Source organism: Sander lucioperca, chromosome 22 (assembly GCF_008315115.2).
Source record: "Sander lucioperca isolate FBNREF2018 chromosome 22, SLUC_FBN_1.2, whole genome shotgun sequence".
NCBI lineage: Eukaryota > Metazoa > Chordata > Actinopteri > Perciformes > Percidae > Sander > Sander lucioperca.
Genome location: NC_050194.1, coordinates 17,065,525 through 17,083,775, shown reverse-complemented (window position 1 = coordinate 17,083,775; position 18,251 = coordinate 17,065,525). Strand labels below are relative to the sequence as shown.

Here is an 18,251-nt window from a genome sequence, read left to right as displayed (position 1 = left end):
TCAATTAAACAGGAGCAATCACCATAGTCTGGATAACGGCCTTTTAAGACTGTTTCCATGTGACAAGGAGGTCCTCGATCCAGGCCTCTGCACCAGGACCTGACAGGTCAAGAAAGAGGCATGACACAATAGCACCTTCTAACTATCATCTCGCCTTTTTACCTGTCAGATCCAGTCGGCCTGTCTGGCTGCTGACGTGGCACACACTGCGCCGGCTGCCACAATGTCATGTCGGGGGAATTTTTTATTCCATTTGCTCGACATTATAATGCAGCATTTATCTAAGCTATATGTCAAGAAGTTTAGCACCTATGTTTTGGTCATTTTTCTAATAGTTTCAGTTACAGGTCCTTTGAGATGTTTTTGATGTGCATGTCTAAAAAGATCAGAATAATAAAAACTGGAGCAGTGACTTACCTCCATGCTGTCCACTGCTGCCTGGAACCTCCAAAGTGTCTGGAAAATAAATTAAAAAAAAAGCAGATTTCACAAAAATATCACTTTTACACGTCATCATTAGGTCAGTTATTATTTCATAGAACAAATACTGACAAAAGAGTTCAAAATTGGCTTCAAAATGGACTGAACTACAGTATCATATGCATGCATTTGTTTAATCAACTGTGTAGTAGCCATCCTACTTGCAAAGCTAAATTATACAATGCACATTATACATTTATACATTATACAACACTGTCGTAACAGCAGCTCCTGTCACTGTGACTCTAATTGCCATTATGTTAATTTTTAAATCAAATCCAATGATAAATTGTGAAGTTGTCTTCAACACACATTGAAGTTGTACCTTAAAACCACACTGCTGTACATAGAATAAAGACTAAAAGTTAAAGTGCTAGAGGCAAGTGGAGGATAATCTCACCCATCAGTTTAGCCTATTTAAATTGTATACGAACCTAAAAAAAACTCAAAGAAAACACTTAACAAAGCAAAACCATAACTTAGTCCTTTCAAAAACTAAATAAGCTTCTAAAAATGATTTATAGTTTTTGCCAACCTGTATGGTGTTCACTATTTGTCCAATGTTTTTGTTTATCATTTTGTATTTTCTTTGGCCAAGGACAAGGGTAAAGATAAGGACAGTCAATGGACCGCAGTATAACAAAAGCAGCCAATACAAAGAATAAAATAAAATAGAACGTTTAGATCTTTTTTAAGGATCATTACTGGAAATGTGTCTAATGAGCACATTTTCACATTTTTATGAATAGAAAATGTAATTTCTAGGGGCTGAAAAGGTTACATTGTGGATATTGGTAACAAAAGAGCCATATAGTGTGCTTAATAAAGAAACTTTGCATGTTGCAAAAAGTATTCAGTGAACCTGAACTCAGTTTACTCCACTTTTTAATTTGCAAAAGTTTGAGTTACAAAATGTGAGCTCTAAGATACTTTCAAAGAAAGAAAAAAACATAAATGAAACCTTTACTTAAAATATGAATCCTTAATCTTTAAATTAAAGCCTATGATAGAGGCTTAGTTTCTGTATAATCACCCAACCCTGCTTGTAAACGGTTGTGTTTGCACGGACTCTGGGTGATTCATAAACGTGTCTTTGTGTAAAATACTAGCAGGAGATTTCAAGCTTTACGTTTAAAAGTAATGAATTACAGCGATGAAAAAATGTGCAGCCATTTAAGGATAAAGCAGAGAATTTGGTGTCTGCCGCGGCGAGCCATCCATCACGTCCACAATAAAGGAGTTTTTGCCTGACGGTCCAAATTTATGGTCGCCCTTCTCTGCCCTAATAACTCAAAGCGCTGTGTCAGAGCCTGACAGCCGTTGCCGAAAACAGCACCCCTGTTATCAATCAAAAAACACTTGCATATGTTTAACTTTCGCCTGATCAGCAAGACATTTATAGGCTATTGAGTAATAAGATAAGTGGGTCTATTTCGATGGCAAGATATATGGAAGCTTCAAATGATTAATGGCAGACACAAGAGGGGTTTTAAGCACTCTTGGTATAAAAAGAAACATGTTTTGGCTTGAATGTAGCAGAAATGTGGAGGAAAATTTTTAATTTCCAAGACAAAAGTTGAAAAATTACATCCTATTAAATAGATGTCTGCAGCAGAATTTGGGCTCTGTAAAAATGCCTCAGAGCTTAGCTCCAATTAAACAAATCGCAGTTTTGAGTTTTACCAGACAGGCAGACTAACAGGCCTAAATTATGATGGAGTAAGGGAGAGACACATCACTTCTTCACTCCACTTCTCATGGATTCACTTAACAGTAGTTGACCTGAATATGACTGAGAAAAGGCACACAAAAAAACTGCAGACAGCTGACAGATAACTGGCATGCAGCAAGACAGGGAACTGACAGATGACAGGCTGTGTGATTGAGAGGAGAAAGTTGCAGAAAATGTGAAACATGCCGATGGATATTGGTGCACGTTGGAGTGAATATCTGACCAGAAAGGGCCCTGGCTTGTGAATTCTGCATCTTTTAGAGTCAAAGGTAATTCATTAATAAGTCACCATGGTGCAAAGACTGTCTGCTCTGTGCAAGAAATTTGTAAAAGAGACAATCGGATGGGCTTGAACTGCTGTTTCCTAATTGCTGTGGGAAAATTAGCTCAAAATGACAATGTGTAATATGTAGTAATGGTTGGCCAGAGGTGTCAATTTGTCCAATATCTTGCAATAAAAAGCGTGTTCTGACTCTTCTGTCTGGAACAAATTGTATGAATTAATATGTATTTCATCCTCACTTGACATAAAGAGGTTTTGGTCATTTTATCCCCCAAAACCACTTAGGATAGAGGGGTGGAGCATGCGTAGCGCCAATTACGCAAAGAGCATATAAAAACTCAAAATATAAGCGCTTGCAGTGGATGAAGTATGAAATACACGCCTGTGTGAGGAGGAAACGTCACATTCACTCGAGCATCCGATCACCTCGGGATCCCTTTTTGATTGGGAGGCGGCAACGGCTGTGAACTGCGGACTAATTCAGACGCTGCTTGAGAGGAGGCGGAGTGATCTCCCCTGCCCACTACCCACGTATACAGAGTCCGCTCTCGGACCCGCAGCCACACTGTCAGAGCCACGCCGGGGAAGAAGCAACGCGGCTGTGATACGCACGGATTCTTCTCTCGCACTCCGCGTCTCTTTTAAGGATTTAATATTGTTTATTTTATTTCTGGCAAAGGCTTTAGCCGTCTGACGTTTTGAGTGTTGGCTTTATTTACCCTACACATGTATGTCTCAACCTTTTTAACGAGAATTGGGTCATGATCACATCGCCCACGGTCTCTGTCCTGAGAAACAGCAAGAATCCAGCGTGGGAGAGCGGCTCCTCGGGGGAGAAGGGCGCAGTGAAGATCAACCAGCAATTTGTCCACAACTCCGTCTCTCCTGCAGACCCTTCTCGTCAAGCCAGTCGTCTTCCAATAAAGGTTTTGAAAATGCTTACCGCTCGGGCAGGACACATTTTACACCCGGAGTACCTTCAGCCTTTACCGTCCACTCCCATCAGTCCCATTGAGGTAAGCACCAACGCCGTTTCTGTGAAAACGTTCGCGCACACGGGTATCAATTCGCTAAATGTCAAACTACACCGTGTTTCACTATGAAACCACTTCCAAAAGCTTCCAACCCGCTATTATGGGATGCTTTTTTTCGGGACAACTTGGGTTAATAACTTATGACAAACAAGATTGCATTTGTATTCGATTAAAATAAACATCCCTAATAACCCTCTCCTAATGTGATTTTTAGACATGATATCCGAGTTGATTTCTGACATTTTCGGTTGTTGTTTTTTTGTCTGCGTTAAAACAATAAACTGAGGTGACTCGCTTTGGAATTTAATGACCTTCTTGTAGCAAATTCAACGTGGTGTGATGTCATTTTCGACGTGTGGCAGTTGTTCAGTCTTATCTTCTATCTAATGTAAATCAGCTCTGTGTGTACACTTCCTCTTTGCATGCCCATTACGCTGAGTTGTTTTGAGTTTCATCCCGAGATAAGTTCATGCGCAATGCGTAAACTACGAGGAACGTGTAGTGCATATTTACCACAAAACATAATAAGTACACGTGCTTTTATTGATTTCACTAACTGTATTTTGTATTATTTTACAGCTGGATGCCAAGAAAAGTCCACTGGCTCTTTTGGCCCAAACGTGCTCTCAGATCGGCAAACCGGACCCGCCGTCCTCCTCCAAACTGTCCTCTGTGACCTCAAATGGATCTAGTGACAAGGAGACCAAATCCGGTCCACTGAAAATGAGCGACATCGGAGCCGAAGACAAATCTAGCTTCAAACCTTACTCCAAATCGTCAGAGAAGAAGGACTCGAGCAGCAGCCTCAGTGGAGATAAAACCAGTTTCCGAGTGCCTAGCGCCACCTGCCAGCCGTTCACCCCCAGGACAGGAAGCCCCAGCTCCTGCACCTCAGTCTCTCCTCTGCCGGCTGAAGGCAAAGCGGGGGACAAGGAGGAAAAGAAGGAGTCTGATAGCAATAAAAGCAGTACGACGGAGAGTAATGGCAGCCATAGGATAAGTGGAATTACCTCTGATGGCAGCCCACATCATGAGAACACATCTGGATCAAAGACTGTTACATCAGACTCACCATGTGTAACCTCATCGTCTTCCTCCGTCCTCGGCTCTGGACTGGTGGCCCCTGTTTCCCCATATAAGCCCGGTCATACAGTTTTCCCCATGCCACCTGCTGGTATTTCCTATCCTGGAAGTTTAGCGGGTGCCTATGCACATTACCCGCAGCCGTTCCTTCCTCCTGGAATGACCCTTGACCCCACCAAATCCAGCAGCCAGCTGTTAAGTGCACAGTTTGCTGCTGCCAGCTCACTGGGTTGCAGTAAAGCAGGAACGAGTCCCTTAGCTGGAGCATCCCCGCCGACTCTAATGTCTGCTAGTCTGTGTCGAGACCCCTACTGCCTGAGCTACCACTGCACAAGCCATTTGTCCGGTGCATCCAGCGCTAACTGCGCACATGACTCTGCTGCGGCTGCGGCGCTCAAATCTGGATACCCACTCATGTACCAGACGCACCCGTTACACAGCGTGCACTCCTCGGCCCCGTCCTTCAGCGGACATCCCTTATATCCTTACGGTTTTATGCTTCCCAATGACCCCCTGCCGCACGTGTGTAACTGGGTGTCAGCTAACGGACCTTGCGATAAGCGCTTTTCCTCCTCCGAGGAGCTTCTCGGCCACTTGCGGACTCACACGGCCTTTGCCGGTACGGAGAAGTTGATATCTGGGTACCCGGGGTCATCTTCTCTCGCCAACGCCGCTGCTGCTATGGCTTGTCACATGCATATGCCTCCTAATGGCAGCCCCGGCACGCTGGCCCTCAGGGCTCCCCATCACCCTCTCGGACTGAGCAGCCGTTATCACCCCTATTCAAAGAGTCCCCTGCCCACACCCGGGGCCCCAGTGCCGGTGTCCGCGGCCACAGGGGCATATTACTCCCCGTACGCCTTGTATGGACAAAGACTGACAACAGCCTCGGCCTTAGGATACCAGTAGAGCCAACAAATTATACATTTATAAAAGCAGATTTAGGCCCAGTGAGTTTTATATTGTACTTCATGCAGGGACTGGATCCATGTGGGGATCAGTGTATTTATTTGCGATAGCTTCAAGCGTGACTAAAATAAAAAATAATATAACTTTGAAGACTCATTGTGCATTATTTTACACAGGGGAGAGTATTGGTTATGTTTACCTGCTGTGCATCGAGTGATTTTTGTGCTGATTAAAATAGGAGCTTTTTAAGTAATATGGATTTTAATCCCCATGCTGAATCAACTGTAAGTCTTGCAAACGTTATTTTAATTGTGCCTCACTCAGACGAGTTAGAGGGCCGCCAGTGCCGAGTTGACAGAATGATGGACGTGTAAAATCAATCAGAGCAGCTTCTTCAGAATTGTCATTGATTTATCTTGTGGGGAGCGAAACGTTTCACGAAGCAAGTTTTTACCTGAATGTCATTTTTCAGACAGCTCTGACAGAGATCTTTTTTTTAATCACATGAATTACCCCAACCCTATTATACATAAACTTGAATAAAGTTTTCAGTTAAGTCAAATAAGTTCAAAAAGCTGTGCAACGAGATTGTACTGTGGGTTTTTAATCAAATATATATTATTACTTATTTAATTGGTCCAAATTTTGTTTGTGAGGCTGTGGCAAATGCATATGAAGATTATTATTTGTGTGTGTGTGTGTGTGTGTGTGTGTGTGTATATATATATATATATATATATATATATATATACACACACACACACAGACAGATATTTAGTTTTTATTGTTGATAGTCATGGCAAAATCTAACTCATTTCATTTTATTCATAGCCGTGGTTTTGTCTTTTATGTTTTGGTGTAACCAAAGATGCCTACAGATACAGGAGAACAAATTATATAATTGCAAAACCTTTGCATGTTTTTATATTTTTATATTTAATATGAGCTAATTGAGAGGCTTTTGTAAGCATGCATGTTTTTGTTTTGTTAACCTTATGGAGCCAAGAAGCTGAAACCACTAACAGGCCTTGGTGCCATATAGCTTGTGTGTGTGTGTGTGTGTGTGTGTGTGTGTGTGCGTGTGTGTTCTCTTGGGCTCATCAAAACATGCTGAATCTTCTCAATCACGAGGTCGTGGATTATGGTTTCATTAATGAAGACAAATGAGTTACTGATATCAGTGAGGAGCTCGCTAAACAAAGATTTACGATGACACCAGATGTGGGACGTTTCCTCAGCTTTTGTGATCGCTGTAATGAAGCCATGAAGCAGAGAGCATGAACTAAAGCGAGGCCTAACTATTTAATCAGCCCCTTAAAACAAATCAACTAAATCGAGCCAACAGTGTTATTATCCATCCTCAGTAAATCAGGCTGTTCTCCAGCAATAAAATCTCCATCATTAACGGTCAGATGTCATTTTCATCAAATCCACCCATCCTTCATGTAGATGAGTCCTCATAGCTCAGTGATAGATGGTAATAAAGCCCCTAACCCACAATTCAGCACTGCAACCAGTCAGCCATGAAGCCAGTGTATATCATACGTGACGCATCTTTTTTTCATTTAACAGCACATCAACGTGATGTGAACAAATGGGATTATGATTTTTGAACATTATTTCTCAACATTTAATTGATGTGTGACAATGTGGTATAAATTCACACATGCTCTCACATTTGAACAGATGAACCAGTCAATACATTATACAGTAGATTTGATTTTATAGTATCAGTTGCTGAATTATTTTTAATTTAGGAAAAGACGTAAAGTCTGTGCACTACAGCAGAGCATCTGTGCTTGTTACATGTGGACTAAATTGCATGGAAGTTAACATAATTAGAAAGTCTTGGATTTTATATTGTTTACTTGAGTAATAATTATGTTTTTTTATAAACAGTATATTTTTAAGGGATACATTTTATAATAATAGTTTGTTTAGTTTTATTTTTTTTTGTTTTTTTTAGGTGGTCTTATTAAAATCAAGAACTCTTTTCCAAGAGAGAACTGAGAACAAATTACAAAACACACGTGACATGAGACAGTCTCATAAAACGGCCATTACACATAAAAGAGAAATTCAAACTATCACAAATTATTAAAAATATCATTAAGGAAAACTTTAAGTCCCTCAGATGAATAAATGTCTGTGACACTTTAACCCTATCTAGAATTGATAAACAGTATAAAAACATTGAATGTTTAAAACTCTATAAATGTATTTGTCTACAAATATAAGTCAACAGTACGTAGAGGCTGATGTATAAACAGACAATAAATCACAATATATTAAAAATATGTCCTCATGGGAAAAGTTATAATTGTTGACAAACACTGTACATTGATACACACTTGAAAATGTGTCCATATCTGCTTACAATGACATTGTGTTATAAACCATGTACTGCATGTTTATAAACTGGTTATAAATGCTAAATAGGGGAGGGTGCAGTGTTCTGCAGACAGTAGATGCATAAAAACGTTAATGTTATAATTTGCTGTCATTAGCTTTGTATTCAATAATAAAGATTAAAAAAAAAACATTCTTAAACATGTAAACGTTGGACAGCAACCCCTCATACATGAAAACAAACTGTAGATACGCTGCTGTGGTAAATGGTATCCAATGATAATTTCACCAGTAATACTGTACAGTGGATTGTATAATGTTTTAAAAAGGAGAAAGAGCAAGTTGCTCAACAATAGTTTTTGAAGGACAATCTGCTGTCTAACCAGTATTTACCATAGACTGTGTATAAAACTAGTTTCAGTATTTACAATACTGTACAGTTACATCACTGTTTTGTAATGAGAGAGGGAGCACCAACAGTTTGAATTTTTATCATACATTTTGTCTTTAGAGCTTGAGTTTAGGAGAAGTTAATTTAATTAAGGAGGTCATTGGGGGCAGATGCTGCATCGTATGGCTAGAGGTAATGGGTACGTCTGTTTATTACATTAACTAGCTCAGTGGGCTTGACATATATCTATCCTACCATGTTAAAGTATATCAATCTTTACGTAGTAACAGAGGATCTCTTTTCCACATGTTTGAATGTAAAATTCTGTCAGGACATGAGACACTGGACGACTCCACGTTGAATCACAGTGACGGCCCCACCTGTTCTGCTTTGAACTGCAGCATGAGTAAGACTCATGGCTTTTCACCTGAGGGGGAACATCAGTACAGCGTGACCCAGCGCAGGCACACTGATGTTAAAAATTGTCACTTTTGCACAGCTGCACGCCATGTGTTACACTGTCTGTTGTGGTTGAAGGTAGTGGACATCATCATCGCTACGCTGAGCTGATGTTCCTCCTTACAACGCCCACAGTCATGTACGAAAATGGATTTTTCCAGAAATCGGTTCATGCATCAAATGCATATATCGAGCAGCTTTCAAACACTTGTTACACATGTTATGGTCATATAATGAATTCAACACCCTTTTGTCAGCAGTATTAATGATCCAATCAAGGGGATTTCCCCGTTGTTACACACATTTTTGCTGCTTTGTATAAATCTCCGTCAGTGCTTATGTATTCTGGAAAGGCAGGCGGCTCTCTGTTTATAGAAGCAAAAGGAAAAAACGATGACTTTTTGCATGTTTAATCAGCTGAGAAGTGTGTCTTCCATCATCCCGAAAAACATGGTGGTTTATGTTTGCAGGAGAAAGGCTTTTGCTTCTCCAAACAAGCCCCATATTTATATCATCACTCCATCATTTCCTCCCTTTGACAAGCAAAGTAAACGATAGGAATACGAAGTTAAAGCTGGGTTTTACTGAGCCGTTGACCTTTGGAGCTTGTCTTCTTCTTAACTCTAGTGAGGCATCATAAAATGAAGGAAATAAACTTGGTACACTGAGATCCTAATGTGGATAACGTGTGTGTCTGTGTATTCTGTATACTCACAATAAAGTGTGTCATTTAAGTCCAAGCCAGCCGATGGGAAACGGAGAAATGGGGAATTTTCCCTTGAAGAAAGTCTGTCAACACAAAGCAAAGGAAAGAGCAACAGTGAGTTAAACAGTGGGCCCTTGTCTTTCAGCACTCAACATGCCCTATAATTTACACAGCACTGACAGGGCCATTTTGAAGTCTGTCATAGGCGGAAAACTTTTGTCTCCAAATGTCTTGCTCACAGTGAGTCGACTTCTGCTCGGGTCTGGGTGATTAATGACTTATGGCCTTATTGTGTGGAGGTGGCTAATTACCTACAGGCTGACTGAAGAGACACACTATCCAAACCCTCCTCTGATAACCCCAACTTTCCCCCCTCCTCATCTTGGCATGTGGAAGCTCTTACTGACAAATTTGCAAGAAGCAGACTAATGTTGAGTAAGATGAATGGCCTCTGAGAACAGTAAACAGCCTTTAATTTAACAGTGTTTAAATGTATGACACACTGGCATTGTGCTTCCACGCTGTTCGTGCTCTCTGGTTGGGAAACGCAGCCAAAGTTCCCCCGCTGTTGGTTTAAAATTAGGCTTGGCATATTCATGGAGGGAGTTTCTGGATGCTCGGGCTGGCAAACATGTGTTCATTGCCTCTTTAGGTTTTCTGCAGTCCCTTCAGACTGACATTCTGAGACAAAGAGAATCAGTTTCTTTAGCAAACTGGTCTTAAATGCACTATGCAGACAGCCAGTTAGAATATCTGATAAAGTCATAAAGAAATAAAAGTCACTGGAGCCAGCAGAGAAAGAAGACAAATAAAGCATTATGCTGCACTCTAACAATAAGCCAAAGCCACATAAGCTCTCCTTTAAGGTCAGTGGCTCGTTGCACCAGACACACGGCTGGCCAGAAATTGTGCAGCCATCCCCTCCACTTTATCTCACCCTCCCTATTATTAGGTTTGTTAACATACTGTATTGCCACGTTTGCAGTCATGTCGACAGGCTAACTTAATCAAGTTACTATCGAACTTTGCAACTTCTGTGCTTCGCCCAGCGTGACAGTTTTAGTGCCAGAATTATTGCCTTGACCTATGAGAGGAAATTAGCTGTGGACACAACTTTTCTTCCTGGTGAAAAAACAAAATATTTACCAGAACAGTGACAATGATGGAAAATAGCAGGAGACAAAAATGTTCCTTCAATAACTTTACAAATGAAAAATGCCACATGGACCCGAAGTGGTGCAAAATGCATAATGCCAGCTGGCAGACCATTACAGGTGATGGACATTTCACTTACCTAAGTCAAATATAACAGGCTGCTGTTCATTAATATACAGGAAGGCCTGCAGAATCCAGCCTGCCATCTGGTTAAATCGACAGAGTAATCTACAGCTCGTGATTAGGGCTGAGGAGCACAGTTTCTCTTTAATCTCTCTCAGCTTTGAAAAAAAAAAAAAAAAAAAAAATTCCATCTGCACCATGTGGTACATCATTTTTCTTTAAGACAAATGGACTGTTTTTGTATGATCCAAAATTAGATCAGCAGAAAACAATCAATCTTGTAACGGGCCTGGGAAAATAATTGAGATTTGGATTCTGTTTTCTCTCCTCTTTAGCGTCCCACCTCTCACTTTTTATTGCATGACTGGCTTCGCAGCCATCAGCATTATTCCCATGATGCTCTCCAATCAGTGCCATCACATGGCGTATACCGAGCCTTGGACTAAAGATGTGCGTTAATATAGTGATTCCCCTTCAGCTTTGTTCCCTGTGGTGCTCCACAACAGATGGTGACCTGTGAGAATGTGTGACACCAGAACCAAAATTCACACTGAAGCAAAGAGGAAGACAAAATACTTCAAGTTATCCTGTCTGCAAATTAGTGAGATGACACAACTGTCAGGTGCCAGCCTCCTGTGACAGTTGCCCCCCACCCATTACAGGAGCAGCGATGCTTTCACTGCACGACAAAAGGGAAATGGGTGCATGTTTTTTTATAGGAGACCTGTCTGTCAGCTGGCTCTCAAGTCATAACAAATCACCAGCACTCAGCTGAGGCTGAACATTCAGGGCGTCAGGAGGAAGACGGATGACCTGCAGGCCTTTGAAGTGCTCTGGCAGTTCAGATGGCTCAGCGGCGCTGACAGAGAAATATACACAACAGAGCAACCAATAATGAGAACATTAAACATTCCAGCCACCTGACAGGCTGACAAAAACAGCCTGGCCTCACATCAATCATCCGCTGAGACATAACCTTGACAATTAGTCCCCTCTGATACTCCCCATAACCCCTGGGCCTGCACTACAGTGTGACTCCATTTAAGGAGGAGAAAACCAAAGAGCTTAATCTAATTCCCTAATTCTGATTGATAAAGACATAGTAGCAACAGAAAACGCAATATATTGGTTCAACAAATGATGGATTCAGAATCAGTTGGCAAGCACTTTGTAAAGTAATGACTCTCCAAGGACAGATGTGAAAATAGAAAAATGCACATACTGTAGTTCAATTATTTTCCTGACTGTCTCTAAAGATGTTTCGGCTAAGAACACAAAAATGCATCCAGCATATGTTTATGGCTCTGCCTGCTCAAATATGTGTTTTAATGATGCCCCACAGGCATTTATATAAATACTTGTAGCAGAGCCAACACTTAAGTTTCAACATAACTCAAAGCATAGATCAGCATAAAACATTAATAGTTCTTTATTGTATGCCTAACGAGGTTACATATCTTACATCTGTATCTGTAAACATGCGCTAAATGTCAAATCTGCTATTAAAACACTACAAATTCTGCTCACTAAAAGACTTAATATCATAAATGTTCAGGGGGAAAAAAACTCCAGTCCTTTTTCTTTTGAGCGTACTCCTCATTAGCCATGTACAGAATACTCTTTAGTCTTGCCCACACTCAAATCCTGACCCTCCGAAAAAAGCAAGGGGCCATGTTGTCATCACTCTATTCACTCTAACTATGTAGTTACCATATGACAAATGAGCCATGTGAAATGACATTTCCCTTTTGCCTTCACACCTGTAGAGAAAAAGCAAAGCAAACGACAGCTGGATGTATGGCAGAACCTCAAAACTACTGTATCTCCCTCTTATTTGGTGAAATGGAAAGAGCTGGGCCAATGACTGCTTACAAAAACTACCTGAGACGAAGCTGCAGAGTTCCAAGCCCTGAGGATGATAAATGGCTTCGCTAACCCTGTGGGACTGCAGACCCAAATGAGGACGGAGCTAATTGCCGTGCGAAATACTTTGGCATGAATAGAAAGAAAATGCAGGCAGGCCGCAGCCAAAAAAGGGCCCAGTTGCTGCTCTGAACTCCTAGCTGGCTTTTGCTTACAAGAGTTCACTCGGTGTCCATAAATCATGGACTGCTTACAGCTGAAACTGCCCTTAGTCATCAACATGCAATAGACTGAGTGACAGATTCCATCCTGACTACATTAGCCCCCAGTTCAAACGAGGCTCCTTTTTTTAAACTCTCCTACCATCTCAAACCTCACAGGAAATGAAAACCAGATGGCTGAGGATCGCTGTGTATAACATAAAGCTGAGCTCATATGGGAGAAAAAAAAAGAAAAGAAAAAAAATAGTGTATACATTGTTAACGAAAATGACAGAGGTCAATTTGAGGTATCCTGGGTTTTTGATATCCTTCAAATACTGCTTCAGATATGACTTTATCCTGAGGCTATGGTCTGCAGCACATTACTCATTTTCAACTGACAGGAGACCTGAAATGTGGTTTCAGTCTGCGTTACTCCCACGCAGGTGACACAAGTGCAAACTCTGCAATCATTCTTAGCTATGTCCATGATTTCTGAACTCCAATCTTGAACTAGACAGCACTCCGAGAGCAAAAAATAATTAATTTTATATTTTAATGAGAAATGTTTGTTTATTGGATCAGGATCTAGATCTGCATCAAGATAATCATATTGATGGATAGAAATGAGTGGGTGCAAATGTTAATATTGCCCTATCTCAGTGGCTTTGAAAAATTCCTGGATCTGTAACAAAAACTAATCACGTGACACTTGGACCAAATGTATTTTTGCCAATGTCCGTTTCCTTCCGCTTTCTTTGTGTTGGAATTTTAAACTCTGGTGGATTTACGAGGACTATGGTTGACTGCTCCTCAGATCTCTGCATGCATGGTAAATTGAGACAGCTAGCTAGAATATCTGTCCAATCTGAGTTTTCTCTAGCACGAATATTTTACAGCGGCTCGGTGCGGAGCTTAGCGCCGCCCACGACGATTGTGATTGGTTTAAAGAAATGCCAATAAACCAGAGCACATTTTTCTCCCATTCCGGAATACTATGTGGAGTAGCCAGACCCTCCTCCGCTCGGCAGCATGTGGATGGTCTGGCAAAGCGAGACTAGTCTTACAATAACATGATGAAGCTGGTAATATTTAAGCCATTTCCCAATTCCCAGTTTGTGTATCCCCGATTCCTCTCTTGATTCTTCTCCTCGCATCTTAGTCCCACCAACAGGAGATCCTCTGAGCTTTTGTTTATAGCAATTCAATATAACGTGTGGCACAGCTGAATCAGCTGTTCATTGTTTTGTCATACCCTGTATTTTATGATCTCTGTCAGATGAGCAGAACAGTGTTCATTACAACTTACATTTACTTCAAACACAACGTGGTATAATGTCATAAGAATGTACGGGTGTCGTACATTTTTATTTGTTGTATTTAACAGACACATGGTATTTATATAATATACATACACAGTAAACAGGCTATACATATAGCCTTATAGGCTATTTCAGTGTAAAACATTACAAATGTTTGTATGAAAAGAACTATACAAATATATACATTAGCCTATATTAGGTACACACAAACTCTGTTTTCTCTATTATTAATGTGTGGATCAGCCAAATTCGCATGTAGGCTTAAAATCATCCACCCACCTGAAAAAATATATATATATTTTCTCCGATTTAGACACCCACACTTCACTGTCCCTCTATAGTCCCTGTAGGCTGCGTTGCTTTTAATAAATGATGTATTGTATTAATGTATAAGTGTTTTCTATGAGCGTTTGCTATAATGATTTACTTTAATGATTAGAGAGGCTGCTTGTAAACGTTTCCATGCGTACAGTAATGTCACTGCAGCTGCTATTGTTGGACATTAAGCAGCAAAACTAACTGTAGTTATAAACGTGACAGAGAAAACAGAACTAGACTACCCTTAGCTTCTGAAATAATCTTAATGAAGTTAAGCTGCTGTTTCTTGAGCCTCTCTCCAGACGCACTTACAAATGAAGCTGTCTGACAGCAGCTCTGTTCACATTTTAGAGAACATAATATTTCCCTTGTTAATTGTGTATTATTTCACCCACCCGCTATTAATCAGAATGTAAATGTATTTGATCCGACCGGCCCGATCCGTAGATTAACCACGGGACCGCGTATATATTATCTCTCTCTCCCCTTTTTCCTTTCTCTCTCTGTCACGCCTCTTTGTTTACATGCCATGGGGGAAAAGACTTTTGCAAAGGATACATTGGTGTATCCTCGATTATAGCTCCTCCGGGGAGCCTCCTCAATCCTTGATGTGCATTTTAAGAATTGAGATGTCCTTCAACATGGTGCGCTGAGAAGGATTTCTGGGTCACAAGCCGGAGGATCGAGGATTGACGAGTCAAGGAGGTGCAAATTGGGGGATTAGGAAAAGCCCTTAGTATTCTTGTTACTGTCTGCAAAGACCAAAACTAACAATACGTTAGTCGGTCTCTCACTCACAGTCATCCTGTCTGTGGCACTCGGTCCCAAGCCAACAATGGAGCTCTACAGCACATAGGGAATACGCTATATCAGGCTGTGGCTACACAGGAAATACTTTTCATCTTGTCATGGGATTTGTTGACACCAAGTAAAAAATGTGTAATATCACCACACTTATCTTCAGTCCTATAAGTCCTATACATTTTAATTGTCTTTTTTTTAATAAGTTGGGTCAGTTTACCCAAATTACATACAGTATAAACTACTTGAACTACTTTCTAAAGCCCCTTTACCAGTGTACAAAAAACCCTCTAACACCCACTAACATCTGGCTTTTGTCTTTAATGGGAAAGGTTTCAATTGGCATTCATTCAGGGGACAAATTACTCTGCAGTAGTCATGGGTATTTATCGGCTTCAGCGCCGACATGACAGCTGGGTGGACGTTCTCATTTTTGCCCCTTTTCCGGTGCAATGCTATGATGCTGGCCTCCTCTGTCAGTAACTTCTGTGACTGTCACCCACAAATTCCATCTTTCTCCGTGCAAGCAGCGCTCGGACATCGTACCCAAATTATTCAGCACCGAGTTTAAAATAGAGACTTAAAGGGATACTTCACCAATTTAGCATTAAGCTTTGTATCAGTAGAAACCCGGTAGTATTTTCGAATGACCGTGCTTCCCTCCCTCATGTCCCCCTGAGACGAGAGATCTCTGTATTGTGGGTCTGGAAAAAAGCCTCTGATGACGCAAAAATCGTCGTTTCGTTTTTGCCCAGAGGCAATGGACTACAGCCAGTAGTAGGAGCTACTTCTGCATGTTTTCAACCCTGCCATAGGGGGTTGGACTGTCGTCTTTACACGAAGATTGCCAAAGCAAAACAAGCGTCAGCCATCTTGGATCTGGCTTCTCAGCAGAAAACTTTTTAAACAATAATGTGCATTCAAACTACCGCACGTGTACCACCGGGATACATTGGTACAGATCGGAGAATATGCAGGACACTTTATTACAGACGGAATACTTGACACACTACGCGAGCTTCGCCTGCTACGGAAACCAGCACCTCAGCCTGCGTTGTCGCCCAATGAAAATAGCCGGGGAAAGGGACCTCGACAGCGGTGTGCAAGTTCAAGGCGAGCTAGGTGGAAAGCTAACGCTAGCCGGCCACCTGTTCCATCAATCCTGCTTGCAAGTGTCCGCTCATTAGACAACAAACTGGACTACATCCAACTTCAACGAAACTCCCAACGCGAGTTCAGAGACTGTTGTGTTTTTGTTGTTGTGGAAACATGGCTGAACAACAGTGTACCGGACTATCCAGCTACCAGGCCGGCTGCTCTGTCGCCGGGTAAGACTAGTCGAGGTGGGCTGTGTTAACAAGGACTTGTGCAGAAATGGGGTGATTTGTATCCAACTAACTGCTAACTGCTGGTGGAGTTTGTGACTGTTAAAGTGCCCATATTATGAAAAAATCACTTTTTCTGGGATTTGGGGTGTTATGTTGTGTCTCTGGTGCTTCCACACACATACAAACTTTGAAAAAAATCCACCCATGCGGTTTAGAGTGAGATACAGTTTCTGAATGTGTCCTGCCTTCAGTCTCTGGGTGAGCTGTTCAAAATCGGCACGGCTTGTGACGTCACAAGCCGAAACGAGCAGGCTAACCGCAACCATTAGCTTGTAGCGTTAGCATGCTAACGCTATGGCTAACGCTAGCATGCTAACGCTAGCATGCTACCTCGTTCTCAATAGCAAAGCACTGCTACAACACACACAAGTTCACCATAATCTACAAAAGAACTACTTACATGTGCGCCCTCATTTAGAAGTCTCCCAGCTAATCCTGCCTTGTAACTGACCAAAGTTGTAGAAACAGCCTTTCTTTTACTGTCTATGGAGCTAGCTAGCTGACATGATCTACATCTGAGCTACTGGGCATGTGCAGTGCAATCAAAGATAGTACAGAAGAAGAAGAAGAAAAGAGGTCTCACTCTGTAGCTAAAACAGAGACCAGCTGAAAAGAGGATCTGCAGCAGTGAGAGAGAGCACTGCAGTACAACAAAAATATGGTGTTTTTTGAAAATTAAACCATGTAAACCTATTCTGGTACAACCTTAAAATACAATTATGAACCTGAAAATGAGCATAATATGGCTGCTTTAAATGCCGACCATTACAGTGTTCGGTGTTTACAGCCCACCAAGCGCTAATGCTAGTATGCGTTAGCTGAACTTTACTGAGCCTATAATGTGTGTGCACTAGCTAAATGTAGCCTGTTTCGTATGTCGTTTTTATATATTGTCATTTTTATATATTTTAAATGTGTAACACCACTTGATCCACGGTGAAACGTTGTTTCGTGTATATGGTTGAAATGACAATAAAACACACTTGAGTTGAGTTGAATTCTGCCTCACTGTGTCTGTAAACGGTAGGCGTGGCTTGGGAGTGGACTCCCAAAGCAGTGAAGCAAGTGCATTCTGGGATTTGGTGTCCTTCATCCATATGAGCCAAAAACACATTTTCTGGCTTATCTCGGCCTAGAAGGCACCAATTTCTAAAATGTTTTCACATTTCTACTACATAAGTGACCCAATTTAAAGATATATTTGTCTTTCCAACGGTGAAATATCCCTAAATATCCCTTTAATAAGTAACAGATATAAAAAAGAAGTAACCACAGTAACATTTTCACTGGCCTCCATGCTGCTTTCCGGTGTGTTTGTGACAGCGAAAGCGAAAAACCAAAAAAAAGAAAGGAAAGTATAGTCTAGTATTGCAATGGCAAAAGGAGTCTATAGTTTTAAGCGGGTTTTCCCATGTTTAAAAAACCTGCATACATGCACTAATTTTGGTGGGAATAGGGTAATACACAGAATTATTCCCCTTTAAAACTGTTCAGTGTTTCTGAAAAAAATAAGTGCTGTTGCATTATTAACCATACTGGCGGCTTGGCTCCAGTGAAGTCAATGTTGGTCTTCAGGTCATCATCAGCATCTTAGCATTGTTATTTTGAACATGCTAGCATGCTGACATTAGCATTTACCTTAAAGCAAAGCCTCA

General features: G+C 41.2%; 1 protein-coding gene and 1 long non-coding RNA gene across 4 annotated transcripts in view; one reads left to right on the top strand and one right to left on the bottom strand.

Annotated features, from left to right (window-relative positions):
• Window positions 1–416: 416 nt before the first annotated feature.
• LOC116061396 overlaps window positions 417–18,251 on the bottom strand; it is a 36,757-nt gene continuing 18,922 nt past the window's right edge. The window contains exons 3-4 of one of the 3 annotated variants that reach the window (XR_004107712.2): window positions 9,436–9,509; window positions 417–456 (exon numbers count right to left, since the gene is read on the bottom strand). This is a non-coding gene — a long non-coding RNA (uncharacterized LOC116061396). Of the gene's footprint in view, window positions 457–7,459; window positions 9,344–9,435; window positions 9,510–18,251 lie in introns of those variants that run through there. The other 2 variants (XR_004107713.2, XR_004896335.1) reach the window with 2 other exon arrangements.
• LOC116061395 (zinc finger protein 503-like) lies at window positions 2,880–5,671 on the top strand. Its single transcript, XM_031315575.2, has 2 exons — window positions 2,880–3,511; window positions 4,109–5,671. Exons 1-2 carry the CDS (start codon window positions 3,257–3,259, stop codon window positions 5,519–5,521), a joined length of 1,668 nt encoding a protein of 555 aa, XP_031171435.1. The 5' UTR covers window positions 2,880–3,256; the 3' UTR covers window positions 5,522–5,671.